The sequence below is a fragment of the Hylobates moloch genome, unplaced genomic scaffold (genome assembly GCF_009828535.3).
Source record: "Hylobates moloch isolate HMO894 unplaced genomic scaffold, HMol_V3 SCAFFOLD_1, whole genome shotgun sequence".
NCBI lineage: Eukaryota > Metazoa > Chordata > Mammalia > Primates > Hylobatidae > Hylobates > Hylobates moloch.
In genome coordinates this window covers 101,446,070-101,472,629 of record NW_026652276.1, presented here as the reverse complement: position 1 = coordinate 101,472,629, position 26,560 = coordinate 101,446,070, and the positions used below count along the sequence as shown (strand labels likewise).

The 26,560-nt window shown below is 55.5% G+C and overlaps 1 protein-coding gene across 4 annotated transcripts in view; it reads left to right on the top strand.

Annotated features, from left to right (window-relative positions):
* The window catches only part of RASA4B (RAS p21 protein activator 4B), a 32,366-nt gene that overhangs the window by 4,406 nt on the left and 1,400 nt on the right, over nucleotides 1-26,560 (top strand). For 2 of the 4 annotated variants that reach the window (XM_032756175.2, XM_032756193.2), the window contains exons 2-19: nucleotides 1,147-1,203; nucleotides 2,828-2,941; nucleotides 3,462-3,523; nucleotides 6,013-6,142; nucleotides 8,827-8,908; nucleotides 11,278-11,409; nucleotides 11,704-11,798; nucleotides 15,561-15,678; nucleotides 15,906-16,056; nucleotides 16,319-16,383; nucleotides 17,133-17,245; nucleotides 17,451-17,643; nucleotides 17,849-17,986; nucleotides 18,553-18,697; nucleotides 19,235-19,404; nucleotides 21,408-21,545; nucleotides 24,149-24,284; nucleotides 25,943-26,063. In XM_032756175.2, coding sequence (XP_032612066.1) covers nucleotides 1,147-1,203; nucleotides 2,828-2,941; nucleotides 3,462-3,523; nucleotides 6,013-6,142; nucleotides 8,827-8,908; nucleotides 11,278-11,409; nucleotides 11,704-11,798; nucleotides 15,561-15,678; nucleotides 15,906-16,056; nucleotides 16,319-16,383; nucleotides 17,133-17,245; nucleotides 17,451-17,643; nucleotides 17,849-17,986; nucleotides 18,553-18,697; nucleotides 19,235-19,404; nucleotides 21,408-21,545; nucleotides 24,149-24,284; nucleotides 25,943-26,063 — 2,160 coding nt within the window. Of the gene's footprint in view, nucleotides 1-843; nucleotides 994-1,146; nucleotides 1,204-2,827; nucleotides 2,942-3,461; nucleotides 3,524-6,012; nucleotides 6,143-8,826; nucleotides 8,909-11,277; nucleotides 11,410-11,703; nucleotides 11,799-15,560; nucleotides 15,679-15,905; nucleotides 16,057-16,318; nucleotides 16,384-17,132; nucleotides 17,246-17,450; nucleotides 17,644-17,848; nucleotides 17,987-18,552; nucleotides 18,698-19,234; nucleotides 19,405-21,407; nucleotides 21,546-24,148; nucleotides 24,285-24,829; nucleotides 24,928-25,942; nucleotides 26,064-26,560 lie in introns of those variants that run through there. The other 2 variants (XR_009214760.1, XM_058443741.1) reach the window with 2 other exon arrangements.

Genomic DNA, 26,560 nt, shown 5'->3' with positions numbered 1-26,560 from the left:
TCTGCCAAGCCCTGTGGGGGCCCTGGGGACACAGGCATGCTACCCCCCCCCTCCCAGGTAGCTCAGAGCAGATGGGAGGCAGCTGATCACTACCAGGCTGGATGAAGTGGGCAGGCAGTGTGAGTCCAGGGAGGCCTTCCTCCCCGTTCCACCCTGGGGCAAGGGAGGGCTCTGGCAGGGCTGAAGGCCGACTGGGCAGGAGGGACAGCAGTGTCGGTGTTGGGGGGAGCAGGAGCAAAAGCTACAGGGAAAGTAAGGGGCTCCACTTTGGTGTGGAGAGTAGGGGTCCCAGGAGATTGCCTGGGGCTGTTGCTTGGAGCTGTTTTGGGGGGAGGCAGGGATGGGGTAGGAGGGCATAGAAAGGAGGAACGTTCTATCCCCTGCGGGAGGAACAGGAGGTTTCCAGTACCCTCCCTCTGTCCCTCTTCCTCTCCTCCCTGTCTCTCCCCTCTCCCTCTCTACCCCTCCCTCTCACCCCCTCCCTCAGTCTCCCCCTCCAACTTTACTCCCTCCCTCTTACTCTCCTCCCTCTCTCCCCCTCACTCAGTCTCCCCCTCCCTCTTACTCTCCTCCCTCTCTCCCCTTCCCTCTCTCCCCCTCACTCAGTCTCCCCCTGCCTCTTACTCTCCTCCCTCTCTCCCCCTCCCTCTCACCCCCTCACTCAGTCTCCCCTTCCCTCTTAACCCCCTCCCTCTGTCTCCTCTTCCCTCTCTCTCACCTCCCTGTCCGTCCCCTCCCTCTCTGCCCCTCCCTCTGTCCCTCTCCCAGTCTCTCCCCTTCCTCCTTCCCCCTCCTTTCTTCTCCTTTCTCTCTCTACCCATCCCTGTCTCTTCCCCCTCCTTCTCCCTCCCCCACAACTCTCCCTCCATCTACTCCCACCCTTGCCCGCGAAAGGGGAGCCTGGTGCGGGTTCCTGCCCTTCCCTCACCATCCGCTCCCGGGCTGAGGGCGGGAACCTGTGTTTGGCCGGAGGAGCCTGCGGTCTCCAAACCAGTACGCGGAGACTCAGCCTCCGCTCTCTTCCCCGCAATCCTCCCGAGGGGCCGGAAGAGGGAGGAGCGTGCCGCGAGGCCCCGCCCCGACCCCGCCCTCCAGCCCCGCCCCGACCCCGCCCTCCAGCCCCGCCCCTGCCTATTTGTCTTGCAGCACCGGCAGCAGCGACCCCTACTGCATCGTGAAGGTGGACAATGAGCCCATCATCAGGTACCGCCCCCACCCCCAGGACCGAGGGGCGCTCAGCCCCTCATCGGCCCGCACTCTCCCCGCAAAGGGGTGTGAATTTTGTTGTGAATTTTGTACGGAGATGGGAGGGGGCTTGGAGCACCTGGTCCCCTGCCTGGGATTCCCCACCTCGCCCTGACACCCCAGCTAGGAGATGAGAAAGACCTTCCTGGCCAAGGTTCTCTCACCGGACTCTGTTCATCATTTGCCTCCGGGAGAGACAGATGCTGACGATTTGTAACAACAACTCTCATTTGTGGAGCCAGCCCTTTTCCAGCCCTTTTAGTTCTTGCAATTAGCGAGATACGATATCATTAGACCCCATTTACAGACAAGGCAACTGAGGCTCAGGGAGACTAACTACCCTGCCCAAGGTCACGTGCCTAGTAAAAGTGGCAGAGCCACACTGGAGCCCAAGTCTGGCGGCCCCAGAGCCTGAGCTCCCTTCCCCTCCCTGGTCCTGGCTCTAACTTGGGTCCTGTCCCCTGAGAGTCCCATAGTGATTATCCCTCGAGGCTGGGCACCCCCAGCCTGCACCCTGAAAAGTCACTTCCTCCAGATGTCCCTTCCTCCGTGGTCCCCATGATCTCTGGGCAGGGTCTTTGCTGTCCTCTCCCTTCCTTCACCCAGGCTCCTGCTTCCAAGTTCATGGCCAGAGCTGCCCTGCTGTTCTGCCCACCTGAGTGCCTGTGGCCTACTCGTAGCCAAGGCCACCAGACTCTCAGTCCTTCCCCACCTGCAAGCAGGCTCCCAGCCTTTCTCGAGGGTCTGCAAACCACAGACAGCAAGAGGGAGAGGGGTGTGATGGCTCTGATGCTCTTGATACAGAAGGGAAACAGACGACCTGTCTGAGAAGTGGTTGGCATGAGGTGGTCCCCTGAACTTTCATCCGGGTCCTTGGGGGCTTCAGTGTCTCCCCACCCGCTAGGCCGCTGAGTCCCATGAGTTGAAGGCTTTGATCCACAGGGGGATGACCAGAGCTGGGTGAGGATGGGAGGCCAGGCTCAGCAGTCGCCCTGAGGCAGCTATCCTGTGACCTGAGGCCAACGCCTGCCAACTGTGATCTGTTTCCCCAAATGTAAAACAGCTGGAGAGGCTGGGCACGGTGGCTCACGCCTGTCACCCCAGCACTTTGGAAGGCCAAGGCGGGCAGATCACCTGAGGTCAGGAGTTCGAGAGCAGCCTGGCCAACAGGGTGAAACCCTGTCTCTACTAAAATGACAAAATTAGCTGGGCGTGGTGGCAGGCATCTGTAATCCCAGCTACTCAGGAAGCTGAGGCAGGGAGAATTGCTTGAACCTGGGAGGCAGAGGTTGCAGTGAGCCGAGATGACGCCACTGCACTCTAGCCTGGGCGACAGGGTGAGACTCCGTCTCAAAAAAATAAAATAAAATAAATAACAGCCAGAGAGAGGCAGCCCTGTGCCCCATCCAGGGCAGAGAGGAAGGTCAGGGGGTAGCGATTGGTGGTGGACAGTAGGGTCTGGCACAGGGAAAACACATCAGTGGCAGAGCCAGTTGTTATAGGGGTAGGGGGAGATACAAGGAAGGTCCCAGCCCGGGGCCTGGGAGTGGCCTGGGCACGTGCTGAGGGTTCTCTCCTGCAGGACAGCCACCGTGTGGAAGACCCTGTGCCCCTTCTGGGGTGAGGAGTACCAAGTGCACCTGCCGCCCACCTTCCACGCTGTGGCTTTCTACGTCATGGATGAGGATGCCCTCAGGTGAGTGCCCCCCTCTCCAGCTGGGACCCAGACCTGACTATCTGATCGCTCCCTGGCCCATTTAACCACCAGGACTCCTGGGTCCTTTTTGGCATCCTCTTTGCAGCCTGGAGGGAGGCAGAGCCTAGGGGCCTGGGAGGGCGAAAGGCTTGAGCATGTGGGTGTGCACATGTGTGGCTCCATGGTGCATGTGCCACATCACACATGTGTGTGTGCAGGCATGCGGGCACAAGTGTGCATGGACTACACGTGTGTGTGCAGGTGTGAGCTGTGAGATGGGTACCCAGAAAGCGTGAGCTTGGCATGTGTGGGCATGCGAGAAACCTATCACATCCCCCTAAAGGGTCCAGAACCCACAGCCTACAGAAGGGCCACAGGTCCAGCTCTGTTGGGTTACTCTGGAAATGACAGTGGTGTCCACCACCCTGCTCCCCCCCGGGGGGGCCCTAAACTTGGTGGGAGGTCCCAGAGGGCAGATACTGAAGCCCTGCCCAGCTCTGGCTCCATCTCCCTCCTCTAGCCGGGACGACGTTATCGGAAAGGTCTGCCTTACAAGGGACACCCTAGCCTCTCACCCTAAGGGTAAGTTCTCCCTTTCCCTCCCGCACTGGTCTGCCCAGTCCCTGGCCTCCCTCCCACTCGGAGACCTCCTCTCTAGGCTCCATCTGTTCTCCTGCTCAGGGAAAGCCATTTCTACTCTCCCCAGAAGCCAGGGCCATGTTCTGTACTCCTGGCCTCTGCTCTGCAGCATGTCCCCAAGAATGGTTGTTACTGCCTCTTCCCTAGGGTGAAGAGGGACTGCTACAGGTGGAATCTGAGGCCTCTGCTGGCAGAAGAAGGGGCCTCCTTACACTCCATTGCTGCAGCATAGGGACTCCTTCTCCAAATAGGGCCGGCTCCTTCTGTAACCCATGGGGTTGCCTCCACCTGGGCCCTAGTACCACTGTGTCCTAAGTCTGAAGGGTTGGCCTAGAGCCAGTCCAGGCTGGAGATCCCTTTGAATTATTTCCGGGATGCAGACATTGTTTTGTGTTATTGTTTTTGCAATTTTTATATAGTTAAAAAAAAAAGGCCGGGTGCGGTGGCTCACGCCTGTAATCCCAGCACTTTGGGAGGCCGAGACGGTGGATCACAAGGTCAGAAGATCGAGACCATCCTGGCTAACACGGTGAAACCCCGTCTCTACTAAAAATACAAAACAGTTAGCCGGGCATGGTGGCAGGCGCCTGTAGTCCCAGCTACTGGGGAGGCTGAGGAAGAAGAATGGCACAAACCCAGGAGGCAGAGCTTGCAGTGAGCCGAGATCGCGCCACTGCACTCCAGCCTGGGCAACGGAGCGAGACTCCGCCTCAAAAATAAATAAATAAATGAATAAAAAATAAAAACGAAAAATAAAATAGAGGCCGGGTGCAGTGGCTTACACCTGTAATCCCAGCACTTTGGGAGGCCGAGGCAGGTGGATCACCTGAGGTCAGGAGTTCCAGACCAGCCTGGCCAACATGGCAAAACCCTGTCTCTACTAAAAATACAAAAAATTAGCTGGACGTGGTGGTGGGCGCCTGTAATCCCAGCTACTCAGGAGGCTGAGGTAGGAGAATCGCTTGAATCCAGGAGGCAGAGGTTGCAGTGAGTCAAGATCATGCCATTGCACTCCAACCTGGATGACAGAGCAAGACTCCATCTCCAAAAGAAAAACAGAGATGGAGGCCGTGCATGGTGGCTCACACCTGTAATCCCAGTGGCAATTCAGTTGAGATTAGGAGTTCAAGACCAGCCTCGTCAACATGGTGAAACCCTGTCTCTACTAAAAATACAGAAATTACCTGGGCATGGTGGCACTTGCCTGTAATCCCAGCTACTAGGGAGGCTGAGACAGGAAAATCTCTTGAACCTGGGAGCGGAGGTTGCAGTGAGCCAAGATTGTGCCATTGCACTCCAGCTTGGGTGACAGAGCAAGACTCTGTCTCGAAAAAAAAAAAAAAAATGTGGGGGTCTCACTCTGTTGCCCAGGCTGGTCTTGAACTCCTGGCTTTAATGGATCCTCCCGTCTTGGCCTCCCCCAGTGCTAGGATTACAGGTGTGAGCCACCATGCTCTGCCCAGACATGATTTTGAGGGGTCAGCCGTGTGCCAGCCTCACTGTGTGTGACCTTGGGCAGCTCTTGCCTTCTCTGGGCTTCTCTGAGGGTTCAAACCAGTTCTTGGATGCTATGGGCTCTGCCATCAGAGCCTTTGTGTCCCACTCACTGGCCTCCCCCTGCACACACCTGCTTCTGTCTGTGAGGCTGGGCCAGGGATGGGGGCAGGGCGGAGGCAGGTTCTGCTGACTCATGGGGCCTCTTGGCCCCTGCCAGGCCAAAGGCCTTTCCCACCTGCAGCCTTAGCCAGTGTTTCTGGGGTCTAGTGGCACCAGTGAGGCTATTGCTCGGGGTGCCTTGTAGCTTCCCCATCCAGGCCTCAGACCCTCCTCCCAGCAGCCCTAGGGGAGGGCCACTCTCTTCCTGTTTTAAGATGGGGAATCTGGCTGGGTACAGCGGCCCACACTTATAATCCCAGCACCTTGGGAGGCTGAGGTGGGAGGATTGCTTGAGGTCAGGAGTTTGAGACCAGCCTGAGCAACATAGCAAGACTCCATCTTTTTTTTTTTTTTTTTTTTTTTTTGAGATGGGGTCTTGCTCTGTCGTCCAGGCTGGAGTGCAATGGCGTGATCTGAGTTCAAGCAATTCTCCTGCCTCAGCCTCCTGAGGAGCTGGGATTACAGGCACGTGCCACCACACCTGGCTCACAGAGTGAGACCCTGTCTCTAAAAACAACAACAACAAAAATGACACAATAGTGAGGGCACAGGCCCTAGGTCACTGACTTAGATTCTAATCCCAGCTCTTCCAACTGCTGTTTGTTCACCTGCTGAGCCTCAGTTTCCCCATCTGTCATTGGGGATACCAGCCCCTGCTTCACGGGTGCCTAGGGGATTCCCAGGAGATTATGGAGGTGCCTCAAGGTGCCTGGTGGGACTAAGGGTGGAGGGTGTGGGGGTTCAGGGACAGGTCCCTGGCTGAGCTGACCCCACAGGTTTCAGTGGGTGGGCCCACCTGACAGAGGTCGACCCCGATGAGGAGGTGCAGGGCGAGATCCACCTGCGGCTGGAAGTGCGGCCAGGGGCCCGGGCCTGCCGACTACGCTGCTCTGTGCTGGAGGCCAGGTGAGACTCAGGGGCCTGGGGGCGGGCAGTGGGTCCCCTGCAACTAGAGAAACCCAATGAGGAAGCTGAGCCTCCCCTCGCCCCACCTCTGCCTCTTGGTCCCAGAGCTGGCCACCTCCCATCAAAGCCTGCTGTCAAGAGAGGGTCTTGCCAGGCACCGTGTCTCACACCTGTAATCCCAGCACTTTGGGAGGCCGAGGCAGGTGGATCACCTGAGGCCAGGAGTTCAAGAACAGCCTAACCAACATGGTGAGACCCTGTCTCTACTAAAAATACAACAATTAGCTGGGCATGTTGGCGGCGCCTGTAATCCCAGCTACTTGGGAGGCTGAAGCAGGAGTCTTGAACCCGGGAGGCAGAGGTTTCAGTGAGCCGAGATGGCCCCACTGCACTCCAGCCTGGGTGACAAGCGAGACTTCATCTCAAAAAAAAAAAAAAAAAAGAAAAGAAAAAGTAAAAGAGAGGGTCTGGGGAGGTTTTCTGGACTTGAAGATGCTTCTTGGGTGATTTCCACTCAAGGGGATATGTCCCTTAAGGGACAGTCTAATGTTCTCATGGAGGAACCGGAGCCATCACAGAGGAGTGGAGTAGGGGGTATGGGTGAGGGGACCCTGAACTCTGATCACACAGCCTCAGTCCCCCAATGCAAGGTCAGCTTCCCTATGTTTAACCCCAGTGTGAACTTGGCCTGGTGGGAGTGTGTGTGGGGGTAAGTGGGTCCCTTGTGGGGTTGGGGAGTGAAAAGAGTTGCTGAAAATCTCCTGATGGGCAAATTGAGGGTTCCCCCAAGGAGGGACAGTGGTTTGGATGGTTCCATGGGCCTGAGTCACCTGTGACAGGGCCACCCCCCCAACCCCCAGGGTATTTTTAGCTGCAGGCTGCACTCCCGTCTGGGCCTGGGCCTGAGTCACACTCTGTCCGTGAGAAGTGCCTTCCCTTCCGGCTCCAAACCCACCTCCCCAAGTTGCTCCCTGCCTGTGGGGCAGGAGGGTGGCCCCCAGCCAGGCAGCCCTATGGAGCCAGTGTTCCCCCCACCCTTGAGGGGTCAGCCTGTCCAAGAGGAAGACTTCCTTTGGGCAGAGGAGGGGTGTGGGTCAGATGATGCCCAATCTCAGTTCACTGCAACCTCCGCCTTCTGGGTTCAAACAATTCTCCTACCTCAGCCTCCCTAGTAGCTGGGATTACAGGTGTGCACCACCACGCCCGGCTAATTTTTTGTATTTTTAGTAGAGATGGGACTTCACCATGTTGGCTAGGCTGGTCTCAAACTCCTGACCTCAGTTGATCTGCCTGCCTCGGCCTCCCAAACTACTGGGATTACAGGCGTGAGCCACTGCGCCTGGGCTGTTTTTTTTTTTTTTTTTTTTTTTTTTTTTTTTTGAGGTAGTCTGGCTCTGTCACCCAGGCTGGAGTGCAGTGGTGTTTTCTCAGCTCACTGCAACCTCTGCCTCCCCAGGTTCAAAGATGAATGGACTTTGGTGTTCTTCCACAAAGAGTTCTAAGTAGGGGATACTGGCAGGGTGCGGTGGCTCACTCTGGTAATCCCAGTGCTTTGGGAAGCAGAGGCAGGAGGATCTCTTGAGGCCAGGATTTCGAGACCAGCCTGGGCAACAGCAAGACCCTGTCTCTACAAAAAAATTTAAAAATTAGCCAGGTGTGATGGGGCACACTTAATAGTGCCAGCTACTTGGGAGGCTGACGTGGGAGGATTGCTTGAGCCCAGGAGGTGGAGGCTGCAGTGAGCTATGATTGCATCACTATACTCCAGCCTGAGCAACAGAGCAATACCCTGTTTAAAAAAAAAAGAAAAGAAAAAAAGGGCCGGGCGCGGTGGCTCACGCCTGTAATCCCAGCACTTTGGGAGGCCGAGGCGGGTGGATCACCTGAGGTCAGGAGTTCGAGGGCAGCCTGGCCAACCTGGTGAAATCCCATCTCTACTAAAAATACAAAAATTAGCTGGGCGTGGTGGCAGACACCTGTAATCCCAGCTACTCAGGAGGCTGAGGCAGGAGAATTACTTGAACCTGGGAGGTGGAGGTTGCAGTGAGCCAAGATTGCGCCATTGCACTCCGGCCTGGGCGACAAAGTGAGACTCCCTCAAAAAAAAAAAAAAAAAAAAAAAAAAGCTGGGGGTACCATGACTAGACTAGGGCTGTGTAAAGACCCATCTATGGAGAAAGGGCAGGGCTGCCCATCAGGGCTGCATCTCACCCCTCCACCAAGTAGGGAGACATTACTGGGGCAGACCTTCCAGAAGCACACTCTCTCCCTAAACCTGAGCCCAGTAGCGATTCACTTTTCCATTTTCCTGATGGGGAAACTGAAGCTCAGGGCAGCCGTGGGAACGGAGGGCCGGGAACATTGCCCCAGCGGTTCCCTGGCAGCACTCACACTGCCCCCCTGCCACCCCCGGAGCAAGGTGCAGCCACTGGCCTGCAGCTGCCTGGTGGGAAGGACCCATGGCCTCCACCTTGGGGGATTCTTGGCCACATGGGCGACCCTGGGGAGATGGCTATGGGAGCAGGGCCCAGAAAGGGCAGAGGCGCACTGTCCAGAATCAGCTTGCCAGGGACGGAATGTGCCCAGGCCTTTTGGCCCGCTGTGGTTACATAATGGTGGTGACAAGTGGGGGAGGGGGGACGCAGGGACAAGTCAATGATCCAATTTTCCTCCACCCCCACCAGGGATCTGGCCCCAAAAGACCGCAATGGCGCATCTGACCCCTTCGTTCAAGTGCGCTACAAGGGCCGGACACAGGAGACCTCGGTGAGGAGGCCAGAGGGCAGGAGGCTTGGGGGACCTTCCAGCCATGCCCTCTTTGCTCACCTCACCACCTGCTCACCGTCCCCTGGGGGACAGATTGGGGGCCACAGTCTTACAGAGGAGGTCCAGGGAAAGGGGCAATCTCTCTGAGGGGACATAATAGGTCCCAGGCCCTCTCGGGCCAACTCCGCTCACTCCTGGCCATGCTTGGGGGTAAGGAGGGGATTGAGACAGCCGGAGTGGGGTTTATCTGGGAACACGCATGCTGCCTTCCCCACCCCCAGGAAACCAGGGTCAGGTGCCCAGTCCTGGGCACAAAGACACCAAGGTCTGTTCTCTCGGTGTAGTCGCTACTGTTTTTGTTTTGTGTTTTGTGTTTTTTTTTTTTTTTTTCTGAGGACAAGTCCCGCCCTGTCACCCAGGCTGGAGTGCAGTGGCTGGATCTCAGCTCACTGCAGGCTCTGCCTTCCCGGTTCAAGAGATTCTCCTGCCTCAGCCACCCGAGTAGCTGGGATTACAGGCACGCGCCACCACACCAGGCTAATTTCTTGTATTTTTAGTAGAGATGGGGTTTCACCATGTTGGCCAGGCTGGTCTCTAACTCCTGGCCTCAAGTCATCCTCCCGCCTCGGCTTCCCAAAGTGCTGGGATTACAGGCATGAGCCACCACGCCCAGCCCTGTGTTGTTTGTTTGTTTTGCTTTGTTTTTTAATATTTTATTTCCATAGGTTATTGGGGAACAGGTGGTGTTTGGTTACATAAGTTCTTTAGTGGTGATTTATGAGATTTTGGTTCACCCATAACCCAAGCAGTATACACTGCACCCAATTTGTAGTCTTTTATCCCTCACCCCCTTCCCACCCTTCCCCTCCGAGTCCCCAAAGTCCACTGTGTGATTCTTATACCTTTGCGTCCTCATAGCTTAGCTCCCACATATGAGTGAGAACATACGATGTTTAGTTTCCCATTCCTGAGTTACTACACTTAGAATAATAGTCTCCAATCCAATCCAGGTTGCTATGAATGCCATTAATTCATTCCTTTTTTATGGCTGAGTAGTATTCCATCATATATACATATATATATACATATATACACATATATACAGATATATATATACATATATACACATATATACACATATATACATATATACACATATATACACATATACACATATATACATATATACACATATATACATATATACATATATACACATATATACATATATACATATATACACATATATACATATATACACACATATATACATATATACACATATACACATATACACACATATACACATACACATATATACACATATACACATATATACATATATACACATATATACATATATACACATATACACATATACACATATATACATATATACACATATATACATATATACATATATACACATATATACATATATACATATATACACATATATACATATATACATATATACACACATATATACACATATATATACATATATATACATATATATATATGCCACAGTTTATCCACTTGTTGATTGATGGACATTTGAGCTGGTTTCACATTTTTGCAATTGCGAATTATGCTGCTATAAACATGCATGTGCAAGTATCTTGGCCAGGTGTGGTGGCTCACGCCTGTAATTACAGCACTGTGGGAGGCCAAGGCTGGCAGATTGCTTGAGGCCAGGAGTTCGAGACCAGCCTGGCCAACATGGTGAAACCTCATCTCTACTAAAAATACAAAAATTAGCCGGGCATAGTGTCAGGCCCCTGAAATCCCAGCCACTTGGGAGGTTAAGGCAGGAGAATCACTTGAACCCGGAAGGTGGAGTTTGCAGTGAGCTGAGATCGTGCCACTGCACCCCAGCCTGAGCAACAGAGCAAGACTCTGTCTCAAAAACAAAACAAAACAAACAAAACAAAAACATGAGTGTGCAAGTATCTTTTTTGTATAATGACTTCTCCTCTGGGTAGATACCCAGTAGTGGGATTGCTGAATCAAATGGTAGTTCTACTTTTAGTTAGTTAAGGAATCTCCACTGTTTTCCATAGTGGTTGTACTAGTTCACATTCCCACCAGCAGTGTAGAGGTGTTCCGTGTTCACCACATCCTCATAGTCAGTACTGTTTTGCTGCATGGCCTTGGATACGTCTTTTCCCCACCCTGGGCCTCAATTCTCCCCATCTGATAAATGGGTGGGAGCTTGGACAGGACATTTTAACCTCTGCTGTGGCAGAGCCTCTAAGTCGAGGAGGCTGTAGGGAACCCAGGGGAGGTGCCTGGGGCAGCTCTGCCTTTTACCCAGCCTGGGGAGTCCAGTGGCATCAGCCTAGCCCCCCCCACCCTCCTTTGGGCAGATCGTGAAGAAGTCATGCTACCCACGCTGGAATGAGACGTTTGAATTTGAGCTGGAGGAGGGGGCCACAGAGGCGCTGTGCGTGGAGGCCTGGGACTGGGACCTTGTCAGCCGAAACGACTTCCTGGGCAAAGTGAGCACCACCGCCCCGCTCCCCCCTCCCCCGGCAGGCTGCACCTGCTGTCCCCCAGCACCTGGCTCCATTGCAGCCATCCCATCCTCAGGGACCTCCCTCCAGCTTCCCCAAAGAGAGACACTCAGGAAGCCTAGGACTACCCCCCCACCGTCTGCCAGAACCAGCAACATCCCCCCACCACCACTGGCACTCAGGGACCCTTGGAAGAGGCCCCTCCCCACTAAGAACAGTAGTTAGCAAGGAGGAGACCCAAGTCTCCCAGCTGCAGGAAGACTGCCACTATGTCCCCAGGTGGTGATCGATGTCCAGAGACTGCGGGTGGCCCAGCAGGAGGAGGGCTGGTTCCGGCTGCAGCCCGACCAGTCCAAGAGCCGGCGGCATGACGAGTAAGTGTGTGGGGCTGGGCAGCCGGCCTCAAGGGGTGGGGTGGGGGCTGACATTTGGGAATTGGCTACAGGCAGGCAGGGCAGGGGGGCTGCTCAGGGGTGAGAGGTCAGGAGACACAGCTCCAGGGTCCCCTCAGCCCCTGCCCACCGGGCCAGCATCCTTCTCATCCTGGCTGGGCTCCACCTCCCCTTTATTTTTTATTTATTTATTTATTTATTTATTTATTTATTTATTTATTTATTTATTTTTTGAGACGGAGTCTCACTCTGTCCCCAGGCTGGAGTGCAGTGGCGTGATCTTGACTCACTGCAGGCTCTGCCTCCTGGGTTCACGTCATTCTCCTGCCTCAGCCTCCCAAGTAGCTGGGACTACAGGCACCCGCCACTGCGCCCGGCTAATTTTTTGCATTTTTAGTAGAGACAGGGTTTCACCGTGTTAGCCAGGATGGTCTCGATCTCCTGACCTTGTGATCCACCCGCCTCGGCCTCCCAAAGTACTGGGATTACAGGCGTGAGCCACGGCACCCAGCCCATCCCCTTTATTTTTACCCACAGTTCTGCACTCAGCTCAGCTCTGTCTTCTGTCTTTTTTTTTTTTTTTTTGAGATGGAGTGTTGCTCTGTCACCCAGGCTAGAGTGCAGCGGCACAATCTTGGCTCACTGCAACCTCCACCTCTTGGGTTCCAGTGATTCTCTTGCCTCAGCCTCCTGATTAGCTGGGATTACAACTGTGTGCCACCATGCTCGGCTAATTTTTGTATTTTTAGTAGAGACAGGGTTTCACCATGTTGGCCAAGTTGGTCTCGAACTCCTGACCTCAAGTGATCCACCCGCCTCAGCCTGCCAAAGTGCTAGGATTACAGGCATGGGCCACTGCACCCGGCCAGGTCTGTCTTCTTAGCTCACAGGTTGTACAGGTCTCGTGCTTTCTGCCTCTGGAAGTTTCTAAAACAAGTGCTCAGACATTTTCCCTTTGAAAATTTCACTGCAGACCTCAGACCAGGGTTCAAGTCTCCAAGGTCAGTGTCCCTGAGCCATAGCTCCAACTCCCTATGCCAGATTCTCCAGGAATAGGGTTGTGAGATAAGACAGGACACTGTTGGCCAGGAGCGGTGGCTCATGCCTATAATCCCAGCTCTTTGGGAGGCCAAGGTGGGAGGATCACTTGGGGCAAGGAGTTTGAGACCAGCCTGGGCAAGAAAGTGAGACTCTGTCTCTACGAAGAAATAAAAAATTAGGCCAGGCGTGGTGGCTCACACCTGTAATCCCAGCACTTTGGGAGGTCGAGGCGGGCGGATCACCTGAGGTCAGGAGTTTGAGACCAACCTGGCCAGATGGTGGGCGCGTGTAATCCCAGCTACTCGGGAGGCTGAGGCAGGCAGAACTGCTTGAACCCCGGAGGCAGAGGTTGTAGTGAGCCAAGATTGCGCCATTGTACTCTAGCCTGGGTGACAAAGCTAGATTCTGTCTCAAAAAAAAAAAAAAAAGAACACCCAGTTAAAACTTAATTTCAGATAAACAGTGAATAATTTTTTTTTTTTTTTTTTTTTTTGAGACAGACTCTCACTCTGTCACCTAGGCTGGATGGAGCGCAGTGGCACGGTCTTGGCTCACTGCAACCTCTGCCTCCCAGGTTCAGGCAATTCTCATGTGTCAGCCTCCCGAGTAGCTCGGATTACAGGCATGCACCAGTACCACCAGTGCAGTGGTGATCATAGCTCACTGTAGCCTCCACCTCCTGGGTGCAAGCAATCCTCCCACCTCAACGTTCCAGGTAGCTGGGACCACCTCACCTGGCTAATTTTTTGTAGTTTTAGTAGAGATGGGGTTTCACCATGATGGCGGGGCTTGATGTTGAACTCCTGACCTGCGCCCAGCTGTGAATACTTTTTTAGTATAAGGATAACCGCTGGGCGTGGTGGCTCACACCTGTAATCCCAACACTTTGGGAGGTTGAGGCGGGTGGATCACTTGAGGTCAAGAGTTCGAGACCAGCCTGGCCAACATGGTGAAACACCGTCTCTACTAAAAGTACAAAAAATGGTGGTGGGCACCTGTAATCCAAGCTACTTGGGAGGCTGAAGCAGGATAATCGCTTGAACCCAGGAGACGGAGGTTGCAGTGAGCCGAGATCCCACCACTGAACTCCAGCCTTGGTGACAAGAGCGAAACTCCGTCTCAAGAAAATGGCCGGGTGCGGTGGCTCATGCCTGTAATCTCAGCACTTTGGGTGGCCGAGGCAGACGGATCATGAGATCAGGAGTTCAAGACCAGCCTGGCCAACGTGGTGAAATCCCGTCTCTACTAAAAATACAAAAATTACCCAGATGTGGTGGCGGGCACCTCTAATCCCAGCTACTTGGGAGGCTGAGGATGGAGAATTGCTCGAACCTGGGAGGTAGAGGTTGCAGTGAGCCGAGATCGCACTGCTGCACTCCAGCCTGGGTGACAGAGCAAGACTCCATCTCAGCAAAAAAAAAAAAAAGAATGACCATGCACTATTTGAGACATACCTATACTAAAAATATTCAAATTTAGGCTGGGTGTGGTGGCGCATGCCTGTAATCTCAGCACTTTGGGAGGCCAAGGCAGGAGGATCACTTGAGCCCAGGAGTTCAAGACCAGCCTGGGCAACATAGCAAGACCCCATCTCTAAAAAAATAGTTAATAAGTAAATAAAATATTCACATTTAACTGGGTGTCTTGGGTCATTTTGCTAAATCTGGCAGCCTGTCTAGGAAGCCCTCTGGCTTGTTTGCTGTGGCCCACAGCCCTTGATGGTTCAGCTTTGTGTCTCTGTGGAAGGCCCCAGACCCCCATTCCCCCAATTCCCATCCTTAACAGGGTAGGGGCAGGTGGACGGCTGTGTATCCAGCACAAGGTGTTTCAATAGAACCAGCCAAGGCCCATCTTCCCATCTTTTTTTTTTTGAGACAGATTCAGGCTGGAGTGCAGTGGTGGAATCCTGGCTCACTGCAACCTCTGCTTCCTGGGTTGAAGTGCTTCTCCTGCCTCAGTCTCCCAAGTAGCTGGGATTACAGGCACCTGCCACCATGCCTGGCTAATTTTTGTATTTTTCTTTTTTAGTAGAGATGGAGTTTTGCCATGTCGGCCAGGCTGGTCTCGAACTCCTGACCTCAAGTGATCTGCCTGCCTTGGCCTCCCAAAGTGCTGGGATTACAGGCATGAGCCACTGTGCCAGGCCCAGGGGCCCATCTTAACACTGCTCCTGTGCATGAGGCTCATGCTGGGCAGGGGCAGTGGGAGCCTTAGAGGATGTCATGCCTTGGTCCACACCCTCCTCTGTTCTGACCTTCCCTGTCAGAACAGGGAGGCTTGGAAGCTCGATCTAATGTGGCAAGTTGCTGAACTGGCTCAGGTCTCAGTTTCCCTATTAGGTTGTTATGAGGGTTGGGGATTTGTTTCCGCTGTAAAGTGTACACATGATGGTGCCATTATCGGGGAGTTTATAGATTCAAGGCTGGGAGCTCCACATACCCAAGCTTGGAGGTGGTAGGGAGCCAGACCTTGAAGACAGATAGAGGTGCCTTGAGTGCGGAGACAGGAAGTGCTTTCCAAAACGAGAAAATAAATAGCCCGGGCAGAGCCTGGGAGGCAGAGCTGTGCAGGGCACCCGGATGGAGGGCATGAGCAGAGAGATGGGAGGCTGGCCCCAAGGGAAAAAAACTGGAGGCCATGGGAGCGTTGTGGTCCAGGGTGGCCTGAGTCCCTGGTGGAGAGGTCACAGGCTGCCCATTCCAGGGGCAACCTGGGCTCCTTGCAGCTGGAGGTGCGGCTGCGGGATGAGACGGTGCTGCCCTCCAGCTACTACCAGCCGCTGGTGCACCTGCTGTGCCACGAGGTCAAGCTGGGCATGCAGGTGAGGGGGGCCTGGGCAGGGTGGGAGGGTCCGGTGGCGGTAGGCCTGTGCCCCTGTCCTTCTAAACCCATTCTGCAGAGCAGAAAACTGAGGTCTGGGGATGTGAGGAGCTGGCCAGTGTCCAGGGCCCCGTCCCCAGCCACCCCTTGGGAAAATGTCCTCTTTCCCTGGGGTGCTCTGAGGTCCTCAGAGGGAAGGGTTCGGGATCCCCATGCCTCTCCCTGCAGGGCCCAGGGCAGCTGATCCCACTCATCGAGGAGACAACCAGCACCGAGTGTCGCCAGGACTTGGCCACGAACCTGCTCAAGCTCTTCCTGGGGCAGGGGCTGGCCAAGGACTTCCTGGACCTGCTCTTCCAGCTGGAGCTGAGTCGCACCAGTGAGGCCTGGGAGAGAGCTGGGCCCAGAACACTGGGAGGTGTTTGGGGGTGGGTGGGCTCCTCCTGTAGGAGGCAGATGGGGTCAGACAGGAGGGCGGCAAGGAACAGAGCCAAGGGCAGAGGTGGGACAGTGGGCTGGGAGGTGGCGAGGAGGCCCTTTATTGAGGAGCCAGCTTAGATCCCCCAGCCCCAAGGTCCTCTGTCTCCCCCTCCCCAAAAGCTTTGTCCCAGCCCCCTGCCCACTGGGCTCTCTGTTTGTAGGTGAGACCAGCACCCTGTTCCGGAGCAACTCTCTGGCCTCAAAGTCCATGGAGTCTTTTCTGAAGGTGAGGTTGCACACTCCATTGTCCTCATCTTACACATGACAACACCCAGCTTCAGAGAGAGCGACAGAGGGGGCTGGGACTTCGACTCCAGTGTTCCATTTCCGTATTCAGAGCCCTTTAAGGTTAAGAATGTGGCTGGGCGTAGTGGCTCATGCCTCATGCCTGTAATTCTAGCACCTTGGGAGGGTGAGACGGGCGGATCACTTAAGGTCAGGAGTTCGAAACCAGCCTGGCCAACATGGCGAAACCCCATCTCTACTGAAAATAAAAAATTAGCCTGGCATGGTGGCGGGCGCCTGTAATCCCAGCTACTGGGAAGGCTGAGGCAGGAGACTCACTTGAACCAGGAGCCAGAGGTTGTAGTGAGCTCACGCCACTGCACTGTAGCCTGGGCCACAGAGCGAGACTCCGTGCCCCGCGCCCACCCAAAAAGAATGTGTGCGTGATTAAAATTTAAGTTAGAGACAGTCTCACTATGTTGCCCAGGCTGGTCTCAAACTCCTGGCCTCAAGTGATCCTCCTGCCGTGGCCTCCCAAAGTGCTGGGATCACAAGGGCTAAGAATTCTAGTCATTCATTCATTTACTCACTCATTCATTCATGGATACACAGTTTGTCCTGCATGTGTACCTGGCCCCCTCCTGGGTGGATACGGCAGGCAAATGGTGCAGGGGCGGCTGCCGGGAGATGGTGGGCAGCTGGAGTGGGACTGGGGGAGACAGGATCAATGTGACCTGCGGTGGTCCCCAGGTGGCCGGGATGCAGTACCTGCACGGTGTCCTGGGCCCCATCATCAACAAGGTGTTTGAGGAGAAGAAGTACGTGGAGCTGGACCCCAGCAAAGTGGAAGTTAAGGATGTAGGGTGAGGCCAGGGGTAACTCCGGGGGGTTGCAGGGTTCAGCGGCAGCGGGTTGGGATCAGGCCCTGTCAGCACGTGTGTTTGTGCCTCTGCCCACCCGTGTATTGTCCCCTGTGTCCGTGTCCTGGCTGCTGTGAGAGCCACTGTTCCTGTCGTGGCCCTGGCGCTGACCGCGACCCCCTCTGCCAACCCGCCCCGTTCCACGCAGGTGCTCCGGGCTGCACCGCCCGCAGACCGAGGCCGAGGTGCTGGAGCAGAGCGCGCAGACGCTGCGCGCCCACCTGGGGGCGCTGCTGAGCGCGCTCAGCCGCTCGGTTCGCGCGTGCCCCGCCGTGGTGCGCGCCACCTTCCGCCAGCTCTTCCGACGCGTGCGCGAGCGCTTCCCCGGCGCCCAGCACGAGGTGCGCCCTCCACCCGCCTAGCTAGGCTGGGCCGGGTTGGACTGGGCTGGGGCGAGGGGCGAAGAGCAGTGGGGAACCAGGGAGCGTTGGGGAGGACCAGGGAGGCTGTGTCCCGAGGAGGGTCAGGGACGGAGCCTAAGGGGAGGGGGCTGCCAGGAGCCCAGGTCTGGGGGACTCCAGCCGGCGCTCTCCCGCACCCCTCCAGAATGTACCTTTCATCGCCGTCACCAGCTTCCTGTGCCTGCGCTTCTTCTCTCCTGCCATCATGTCGCCCAAGCTCTTCCACCTACGGGAGCGCCACGCGGACTCCCGCACCAGCCGCACCCTGCTCCTGCTGGCCAAGGTGCGGGCCTTGCGGCCACGGGCGGGAGGCACAGCTGGGTGTCCCAGAGGGGCCCTGGCCTGGACTGCAGAGTGTTCCCTACCGGCTCCGGCGAGGCCACTGGCACGCCCACGTGGGCACTGCACTTCACAGTTTGCAAAGCCTTCCTGTGGCCACCTTCTCCGAGCTCCATCTCATGGATAAGGGAACAGGCCTGCGAGGGGTCGGAGGTTGCCAAGGCCGCCCAGCCTGTCGGTGGTGAATCGCGGGACCTTCCAACCCGGGTCTGCTTACTGTCAGGCTGCACCTATGTGCCCGGCAACGGGGTGGGGTACCCAGTGCAGCAGCGTCAGTTAAACCTACAGAGGAAGGCCCAAGTGGTCTCAGTTATCATAAGGCATCAAACTTCATGATCCTCTCCTCCCTGATCCCTAGTGGGGCTGGAGGGGGCCCGTGGGCATGGCCTCTGTCGTCTCTGCCTCCATCTCTACAGCTGAGTAGCAAAGACTTGGGGGCGGGGTGGGAGGGGGTGCAGTGGCTAGGCCCCTAACCCAGCAGAACCTGGTCCTTCCTGCTGTCACCTCCAGGCAGTCCAGAACGTGGGCAACATGGACACGCCGGCTTCCAGGGCCAAGGAGGCTTGGATGGAGCCGCTGCAGCCCACCGTGCGCCAGGGCGTGGCGCAGCTGAAAGACTTCATCACCAAGCTCGTGGACATCGAGGAGAAGGATGGTGAGCGCCGCCCTGCACAGACCCGCCCACAGACTACTGCTGACGTTTGCTCCGCCCTTGAACCCCACGGCCCCACCCACCGCTGTTTGTTCCTCTCGTGGCCCCACCCACCGCCTGCTGTTGACATTTGCCAGGCTCCCAGGCCATAGACCCACCCACCACTGTTTGTGCTTCCTGTGACCCTGCCCACTGCCTGCTGTTGACGTTTGCCCCACCCCTAGACCCATGGCCTCACCCATCATCATCTGTGCCTGTTGACATTTGCTCCATCCTTGAGCTCCATAGCCCCGCCACCACCTGCTATTGACGCATGTCCCGCCTCCAACCCCATGGCCCTGGCTTCCTCAGTCCACCTGTCACCCCGCTCACCACCTGCTGTTGATGTTTGCTCCGCCCTCGAGCCCCATGACCACGTCCACTGCCTGCTGTTCAGATTTGCTCAGCCCTTGAGCCCCATGGCCCCGCCCACTGCTCCGCCCCCCCAGTCCCGCCCTCATTCACGGGGCTCTCTGTTCCGCTCCCTCCCTGGCCTGGCAGAGCTGGACCTGCAGCGGACGCTGAGTTTGCAGGCGCCACCTGTGAAGGAGGGGCCACTCTTCATCCACAGGACCAAGGGCAAGGGCCCCCTCATGTCCTCCTCCTTCAAGAAGCTCTACTTCTCCCTCACTACCGAGGCCCTCAGCTTCGCCAAGACACCCACCTCCAAGGTGGGTAAGGAGGGAGGCCGGCAAGTGGGGCTCTGAGAGGTTAGGGCACCTTAGAGGCACCTGTCCCCTTCCTTGGAGCCCACCTGAGGTACCCCCCGGATCAGAGAAGAAAGCCAGGTGTGTGGCATCTGTACTGCTTGTCAGAACCTAGGAGGACCAGGCGCGGTGGCTCACGCCTGTAATCCCAGGACTTTGGGAGGACTTTGGGAAGCCAAGGCGGGTGGATCACTTGAGGTCAGGAGTTCGAGATCAGCCTGGCCAACGTGCAGAAACCCCGTCTCTACTAAAAATACAAAACATTAGCCGCATGTGGTGGTGGGTGCCTGTAGTCCCAGCTACTCCAGAGGCTGAGGCACAGGAATCGCTTGAACCCAGGAGGCAGAGGTTGCAGTGAGCCGAGATCACGCCGCTGCACTCCAGCCTGGGCAACAGAGCAAGACTCCGTCTCAAAAAAAAAAAAAAAATATGAAGGAAGTTGATCCGACTTTACCAGGTTGTTGAGGATTAGATGAGATGATCTCCCTAAGGGTCCTGACCCAGGGCCTGACAGGTAGTACTATTTAGGCAAATGGTATTATTAAAGATAGTACATCACCTGGGCTGCTAGATGAGGAGGAGGCTAGGGCAACCAGGGGAGGCTTCCTGGAAGAGGCAGGAATATAGAAACACGGAATCTTGGCGTGGGAAGGGATCTCAAAGATCACCTTGTACAGCCTTCTCTGGGTCATGGGTCACCTCTCCTGCAAGCTCTCTTCTCCCAGGAAGGGCTGAGACATACTTCCTCCATGGACCTGGTGACTGCTTGCTGTACACCTGCCCCCAGTCATGCAGGCTATGGGGATGATCTGCCAGGAGTACCCAGCCTAGCCCTGGGCAGGTGAGAGCGGGCTGGGGTAGGTGAAGGAGCTCATCACCCACCCTGTTCTCAAAGAACCAGCTCAGGGATCCCACCAGATGAGGGGCCCACCCCTTCCAACCAAAGACCCCTCAGATGATGATAATTATTTTTTGAGACAGGGTCTTGCTCTGTCACCCAGGCTATAGCGCAGTGGTGCGATCATAGCTGACTGCAGCCTCGAACTCCTGGGCTCAAGCAATCTTCCTGCCTCAGCCTCCCGAGTAGCTGGGACTACAGGCACGTGCCACCAAGCCCAGCTAATTTTCTTTAACTTTTTTTTGCAGAGACGGGGTCTTGCTATGCTGCCCAGGCTGGTCTCAAACTCCTGGCCTCAAGCAATCCTCCTACCCCAGCCTCCCAAAGCACTCAGATGATTATTATACATCTTCCTTGCCAGGGTTGAAAGATTTGACTACATGGGCATTATTTAATTCTGGTCCCATTTTTTTTTTTTTTTTTTTGAGGTGGAGTTTCGCTTTTGTTGCCCAGGCCAGAGTGCAATGGTGCGATCTTGGCTCACTGCAACCTCCGCCTCCCGGGTTCAAGTGATTCTCCTGCCTCAGCCTCCCAAGTAGCTGGGATTACAGGCATGCGCCACCATGCCCGGCTAATTTTGTATTTTTAGTAGAGATGGGGTTTCTCCATGTTTGTCAGGCTAGTCTCAAACTCCCAACCTCAGGTGATCCACCGGCCTTGGCCTCCCAAAATGCTGGGATTACAGGCGTGAGCCAGTGCGCCTGGTCAGGATATGACTATTAGATCCTGGGACTACAAAAGCAAGTTGGAAAATTAATAAATGCAAAGTCACAAAGCCTTGGCCACGGCTGGATTGACTTTGTAGCCCAGGGAATGCTGTCTGTCCAGACACTACCCCAAAGCTCACACCTCCCCAGGCCTTCTGGAAGTGCCCCCCGAGAGGCCAGGTCCTCCCCTCCCAGTTGCTGGGCACTTGGTCACCATCAGTCTGTGTTCTGCCCTGGCTGAGGTCACTCTGAGTCTCCCATGCCTGCCCCTGGTGCTGCAAAAGGGGAGACTGAGGCCCAGAGATGGGGAATGGAATGGCCCTGGCTAGGTCCCTGAGCCTTCTCCTCCCTGCCTGCCCCAGAAAAGCGCCCTCATCAAGTTAGCCAACATCCGGGCAGCGGAAAAGGTGGAGGAAAAGAGCTTTGGCAGCTCGCATGTCATGCAGGTCATCTACACGGACGACGCCGGCAGGCCCCAGACTGCCTACCTGCAGTGCAAGGTGCGGGGAGGGGAGTGGGTGCTGTGGGAGTGGCCTGAGCACTGTGGGAGTGGCTTGGGTGCTATGGGAGTGGCCTGGGTACTGTGGGAGTGGCATGAGCCCTGTGGGAGTGGCCTGGGTGCTGTGAGAGTGCCCTGGATGCTATGGGAGTGCCCTGGGTGCTGTGGGAGTGGCCTGAGCTCTGTGGGAGTGGCCTGGGTGCTGTGGGAGTGGCCTGGGTGCTGTGGGAGTGCCTTGGGTGCTGTGGGAGTGGCCTGAGCTCTGTGGGAGTGGCCTGGGTGCTATGGGAGTGGCCTGGGTGCTGTGGGAGTGGCCTGTGTAGACTGGATGAGAAAAGAGTTGATTGAGCCTCTCGCCCCCCTACCAGCTACATCAGGCACTGCAGGGTGTGTCTAATCTGGGAGGTATCAGGGACAGGTGTGTGTGTGTTGTCCAGGGGTCTGAGCCCCCAGGAGGCCATGGCCCATGTCTTTCCCTGGGCATCCATATGTAGGTCTGTGTGTGGGCCAGTGCACAGACAGGTGCATCCCAGTGATGTGAAATTTGCATGTGCACCCGTTTGTTGGAAACTATTTCCAGATAACCGAGATGGGGGCCAGGCACGCTGGTTCATGCTGATGATAATCCCAGCGTTCCAGCCGGGGCAACAGAGCAAGACCCTGTCTCTAAAAAAGAAAGTCTGAGCTGGCACCTGTGTGTTTCTGTGTCTGTATCAATGCCTAATAATCAAATGTTATGCTCTGTGTAGCTCTGGGTGCATGTTCTCAAATAACCTTCTCATCTGTTCCTTCATTAACTCATTCATTCATTTATTTAAAAAATACTTACTGAGCACCTCCTAGGTTCCAGGCATGATTCTAGGTGAGGGGATACAGTGGCAGACGAGGCAGAGTCCTGCCCTCATGGAGCTGATATCCAGGGGAGAAGATGGGCCAATAAATACATGTTTCAAATGTCGGTCCAGGCACAGTAGCTCATGCCTGTAGTCCCAGCACTGTGGGAGGCTGAGGTGGGTGGATCACTGGAGGCCAGGAGTTTGAGAACAGCCTGGCCAATGTAGCAAGACCCCATCTCTACAAAAAAAAAAATTAGCCAGCCATGATGGCATGCACCTCTGATTCCAGCTACTTGGGAGGCTGAGGCAGGAGGATAGCCTGAGCCCAGGAGTTGGAGGCTGTAGTGAGTTGGAGGCTGCAGTGAACTATGATCACAATACTGTACTCCAGCCTGGGCGACAGAGTGAGACCCTGTCTCTTAAAAAAAAAGAAAAGTCAAATTGTGATAGTGACTTGAAGGGAACCAGAAGAGACTAAGGGAGCAAGGGAGGGAACAGGGTGGGGTATAGCAGGGAGCAGTCTGCCCTATTAAGAGTGGTCAGAGAGGCCGGGCGCGGTGGCTCACGCTTGTAATCCCAGCACTTTGGGAGGCCGAGGCGGGCGGATCACGAGGTCAGGAGATCGAGACCACAGTGAAACCCCGTCTCTACTAAAAATAGAAAAAATTAGCCGGGCGTGGTGGCGGGCGCCTGTAGTCCCAGCTACTCGGAGAGGCTGAGGCAGGAGAATGGCGTGAACCCGGGAGGCGGAGCTTGCAGTGAGCCGAGACTGCACCACTGCACTCCAGCCTGGGTGACAGAGCGAGACTCCGTCTCAAAAAAAAAAAAAAAAAAAAGAGTGGTCAGAGAGAATACAAAAATTAGGTGGGTGTGGTGGCACGTGCCTGTAGTCCCAGCTACTCGGGAGGCTGAGGCAGGAGAATCACTTGAACCTGGGAGATGGAGGTTGCAGTGAGCCGAGACTGCGCCACTGCACTCCAGCCTGGTGACAGAGCAAGACTCCGTCTCAAAAAAAAAAAAAAAAATTAAAAAATTAAAGAGTGGTCAGGGAGGACCTCTGATGGGTGGCATTCGAGCAGGGACCTTGTAGGAGGGTGACCCAGATGTGTATCTAGGGCAGGGACATGTGGGACAAGTAGGAAGCCTGCAGCTGGAGGGGGGTTGGTTTCTTCTGGGCGTGACCATCCTGGCCTGTGGGGAGGAAGTCACAGACCTGTCCCTCTGTGCCCTTCCCTCTAGGGGTTCCCTTTTGTGTCAGGGTCCAGAGCCACAGGGAAAAGTAGTGATATCAGGGCCACCATATATATTTGGAGGGTTCTGGAATACCTACGAGCGTGGCCAAGGGGCCAGTGCCGGCTGAAATCCAGCCCACACTGGCCTCCTGGGCTCCTACCATCCCGGTGCCTTCCGCGGGGACAAGTGGAGCTGCTGCCACCAAAAAGACAAGACAGGTGGGAGAGGAGAGGATGAAGTCTTGCTGTGTTGCCCAGGCTGGTCTTGAATTCCTGGGCTTAAGCAGTCCTCCCACCTCGGCCCCCCAAAGTGCTGGGATTATAGACGTGAGCCACTGCACCTGCTCTCCAGGCCATGCGCCCGGGCGTGGGTCACGTTCCATGGGAGGAAGGGCAGCCTTTCCTAATTCACTCAAAGCTGCTGGGTTGGAGTGGTGGGGAACATGGCGTCTGGCATGGTACAGGAGCTCCGGGTTAGGAGGGCTTCCTGGAGGAGGTGACGTCTGAACAGGACTCCCCCTCCATGTCCCCTGCAGTGTGTGAATGAGCTGAACCAGTGGCTGTCTGCGCTGCGGAAGGTGAGCATCAACAACACCGGCCTGCTGGGCTCCTACCACCCTGGAGTCTTCCGTGGGGACAAGTGGAGCTGCTGCCACCAAAAAGAGAAGACAGGTGGGAGAGGAGGCCTGGGCCCCAGGCTCTACATCCGTCCATGCGAGATCGGGCCTCTGGCTGAACGACGGGGCCCCGAGCCCTGCTGTGCACCTGCAGGGACCTAACCCAAGGAATGCTGGCCCCTCCAGGAGCTCTGGGCAGAAAGGGTCCCATGGACCAGGTGGTTTGGGAAATGCCATGTGATGTGTGTAATGCATATGAGTGAACTCGCTGAAGGCTCTAAGGAGGCCCGAAAACACATTAGAATCCCATTTCTTTTTATTTCTTCTTCTTCTTTTTTTTTTTCAGACAGACTTTCACTCTGTCCCCCAGACTGGAGTGCAATGGCACGATCTCAGCTCACTGCAATCTCCACCTCCCAGGGTCAAGCAATTCTCCTGCCTCAACCTCCCCAGTAGCTGGGATTACCGGCACTCGCCACCAAGCCTAGCTAATTTTTTGTATTTTAACTAGAGATGGGTTTTCACCATGTTGGTCAAGCTGCTCCTGTTTTTTTGTTGTTGTTGTTGTTTTTCGATACTGAGTCTTGCTCTATCATCCAGGCTGGAGTGCAGTGGCACAATCATAGCTCATTGCAGCCTTGACCTCCTGGGCTCAAGCCATCCTCCTGCCTCAGCCTCCTGCACAGCTGGGACTACAGGTACATGCCACCACACCCAGCTATTTTTTATTTTTATTTTTGTAGAGTCAGGGTCTTACTATGTTGCCCAGACTGGTCTTGAACTCCTGGCCTCAAGCTATCTTCCTGCCTCAGCCTCCCAAAGTGCTGGGATTACAGGTGTGAGCCACTGTGCCTGGCCTCTTGGTGACTCTTTGCAAGGGCATTGCTGGCTGGCTGATATGACCTGCAGCCTCTGCCTGTAACCATCATAGCGATCCTCTCATTATTGGCAAGGTGGGACCCACTGTGGCCCAAGAGACAGGGCCTGTTATTCCACTGTATGGAGGAGCAGCTGAGGCTTAGGGAAGGCAGATGACTTGGCAAGGTCATAAAGACAGCAAGCTGCAGGACCAGCTCATTCTAAGGCATGAACCCCCTGTGGCCCACCTCACCATGATGTTAACATTTCAGCCTGCTCTCTTCCAGGCAGACAGCCTTCCAGAAAGTTACCTGGCTCTCTGGCTGGGTGCAGTGGCTCATGCCTGTAATCCCAGCACTTTGGGAGGCCGAGGCGGGTGGATCACGAGGTCAGGAGATCGAGACCATCCTGGCTAACACAGTGAAACCCCGTCTCTACTAAAAATATAAACAATTAGCTGGGTGTGGTGGCGGGCATCTGTAGTCCCAGCTACTCGGGAGGCAGAGCTTGCAGTGAGCTGAGATTGCACCATTGTACTCCAGCCTGGGTGACAGAGCGAGACTCCATCTCAAAAAAAACAAAAAAAAAGTTACCCGGCTCCCTGAGTCATATCCTGATGATATCCATGCTCCGCAGTCACGCATCCCGTGGAGCTGCTGCCCCCAGAGGGTGGGGAGTCAAGGCAGGGCCTGGGTCAGACTTACCAGGCTATGCTCCCAGCCCAGCCCTCACCAGGGACCCCCCGAGTGCATCTCTCTCCCCTCCAGGCCTCTGTTTCTCCATCTGTGCAACCAGAATGTTGGACATGGTAGTCCCAAGTGTCTGCTCGTAACTTTGCCCTCTCTGTGCCCCCAGGTCAGGGCTGCGATAAGACCCGGTCACGGGTAACCCTGCAGGAGTGGAACGACCCTCTTGACCATGACCTTGAGGCCCAGCTCATCTACCGGCACCTGCTGGGCATGGAGGCCTTGCTGCGGTGAGTCCCACCCACGAGAGCCTGTGCAGTCCAGGGAACGTGCCAGGCTTGGGGCTGCTCCGTGGTGGCCGGTCACCTCTCTTCTAATTGGCCACATCTGGGGAGGGCACCAGGAGTACCTCTCTGCAGCATGAGGCCAGCTCAGGTTAAGATAGAGGCTCCAAGGGTCAGGGCCATGCCTGCTTCATGCCGTGTGCTGAGCCCACCTTGCAACCTGCCCAGCTGTTCCCCCGGGCCCTTGGAGCACAGGCACAGCCTCGGCCAACTCCCTGAGTTCTTTGGCCATCTTGCTTCGTCCAGTGGTTCTCAGCCCTGGCAGAAGCTTAGAAAAAACAGGATGCTTTTAAAGATCAGCTTTAAAAAACAGGATGCCAAGGCCCCATCACTTAGGGTCTCCGGAGATGCGGCCGGTGCCGGGATACTTGGAGGTGATCCAGTGCTTCCCACGCGCTCAGCTTCCCCTGAGCCAACTGGAGCCAGAGCTCGTTCATCTCTCA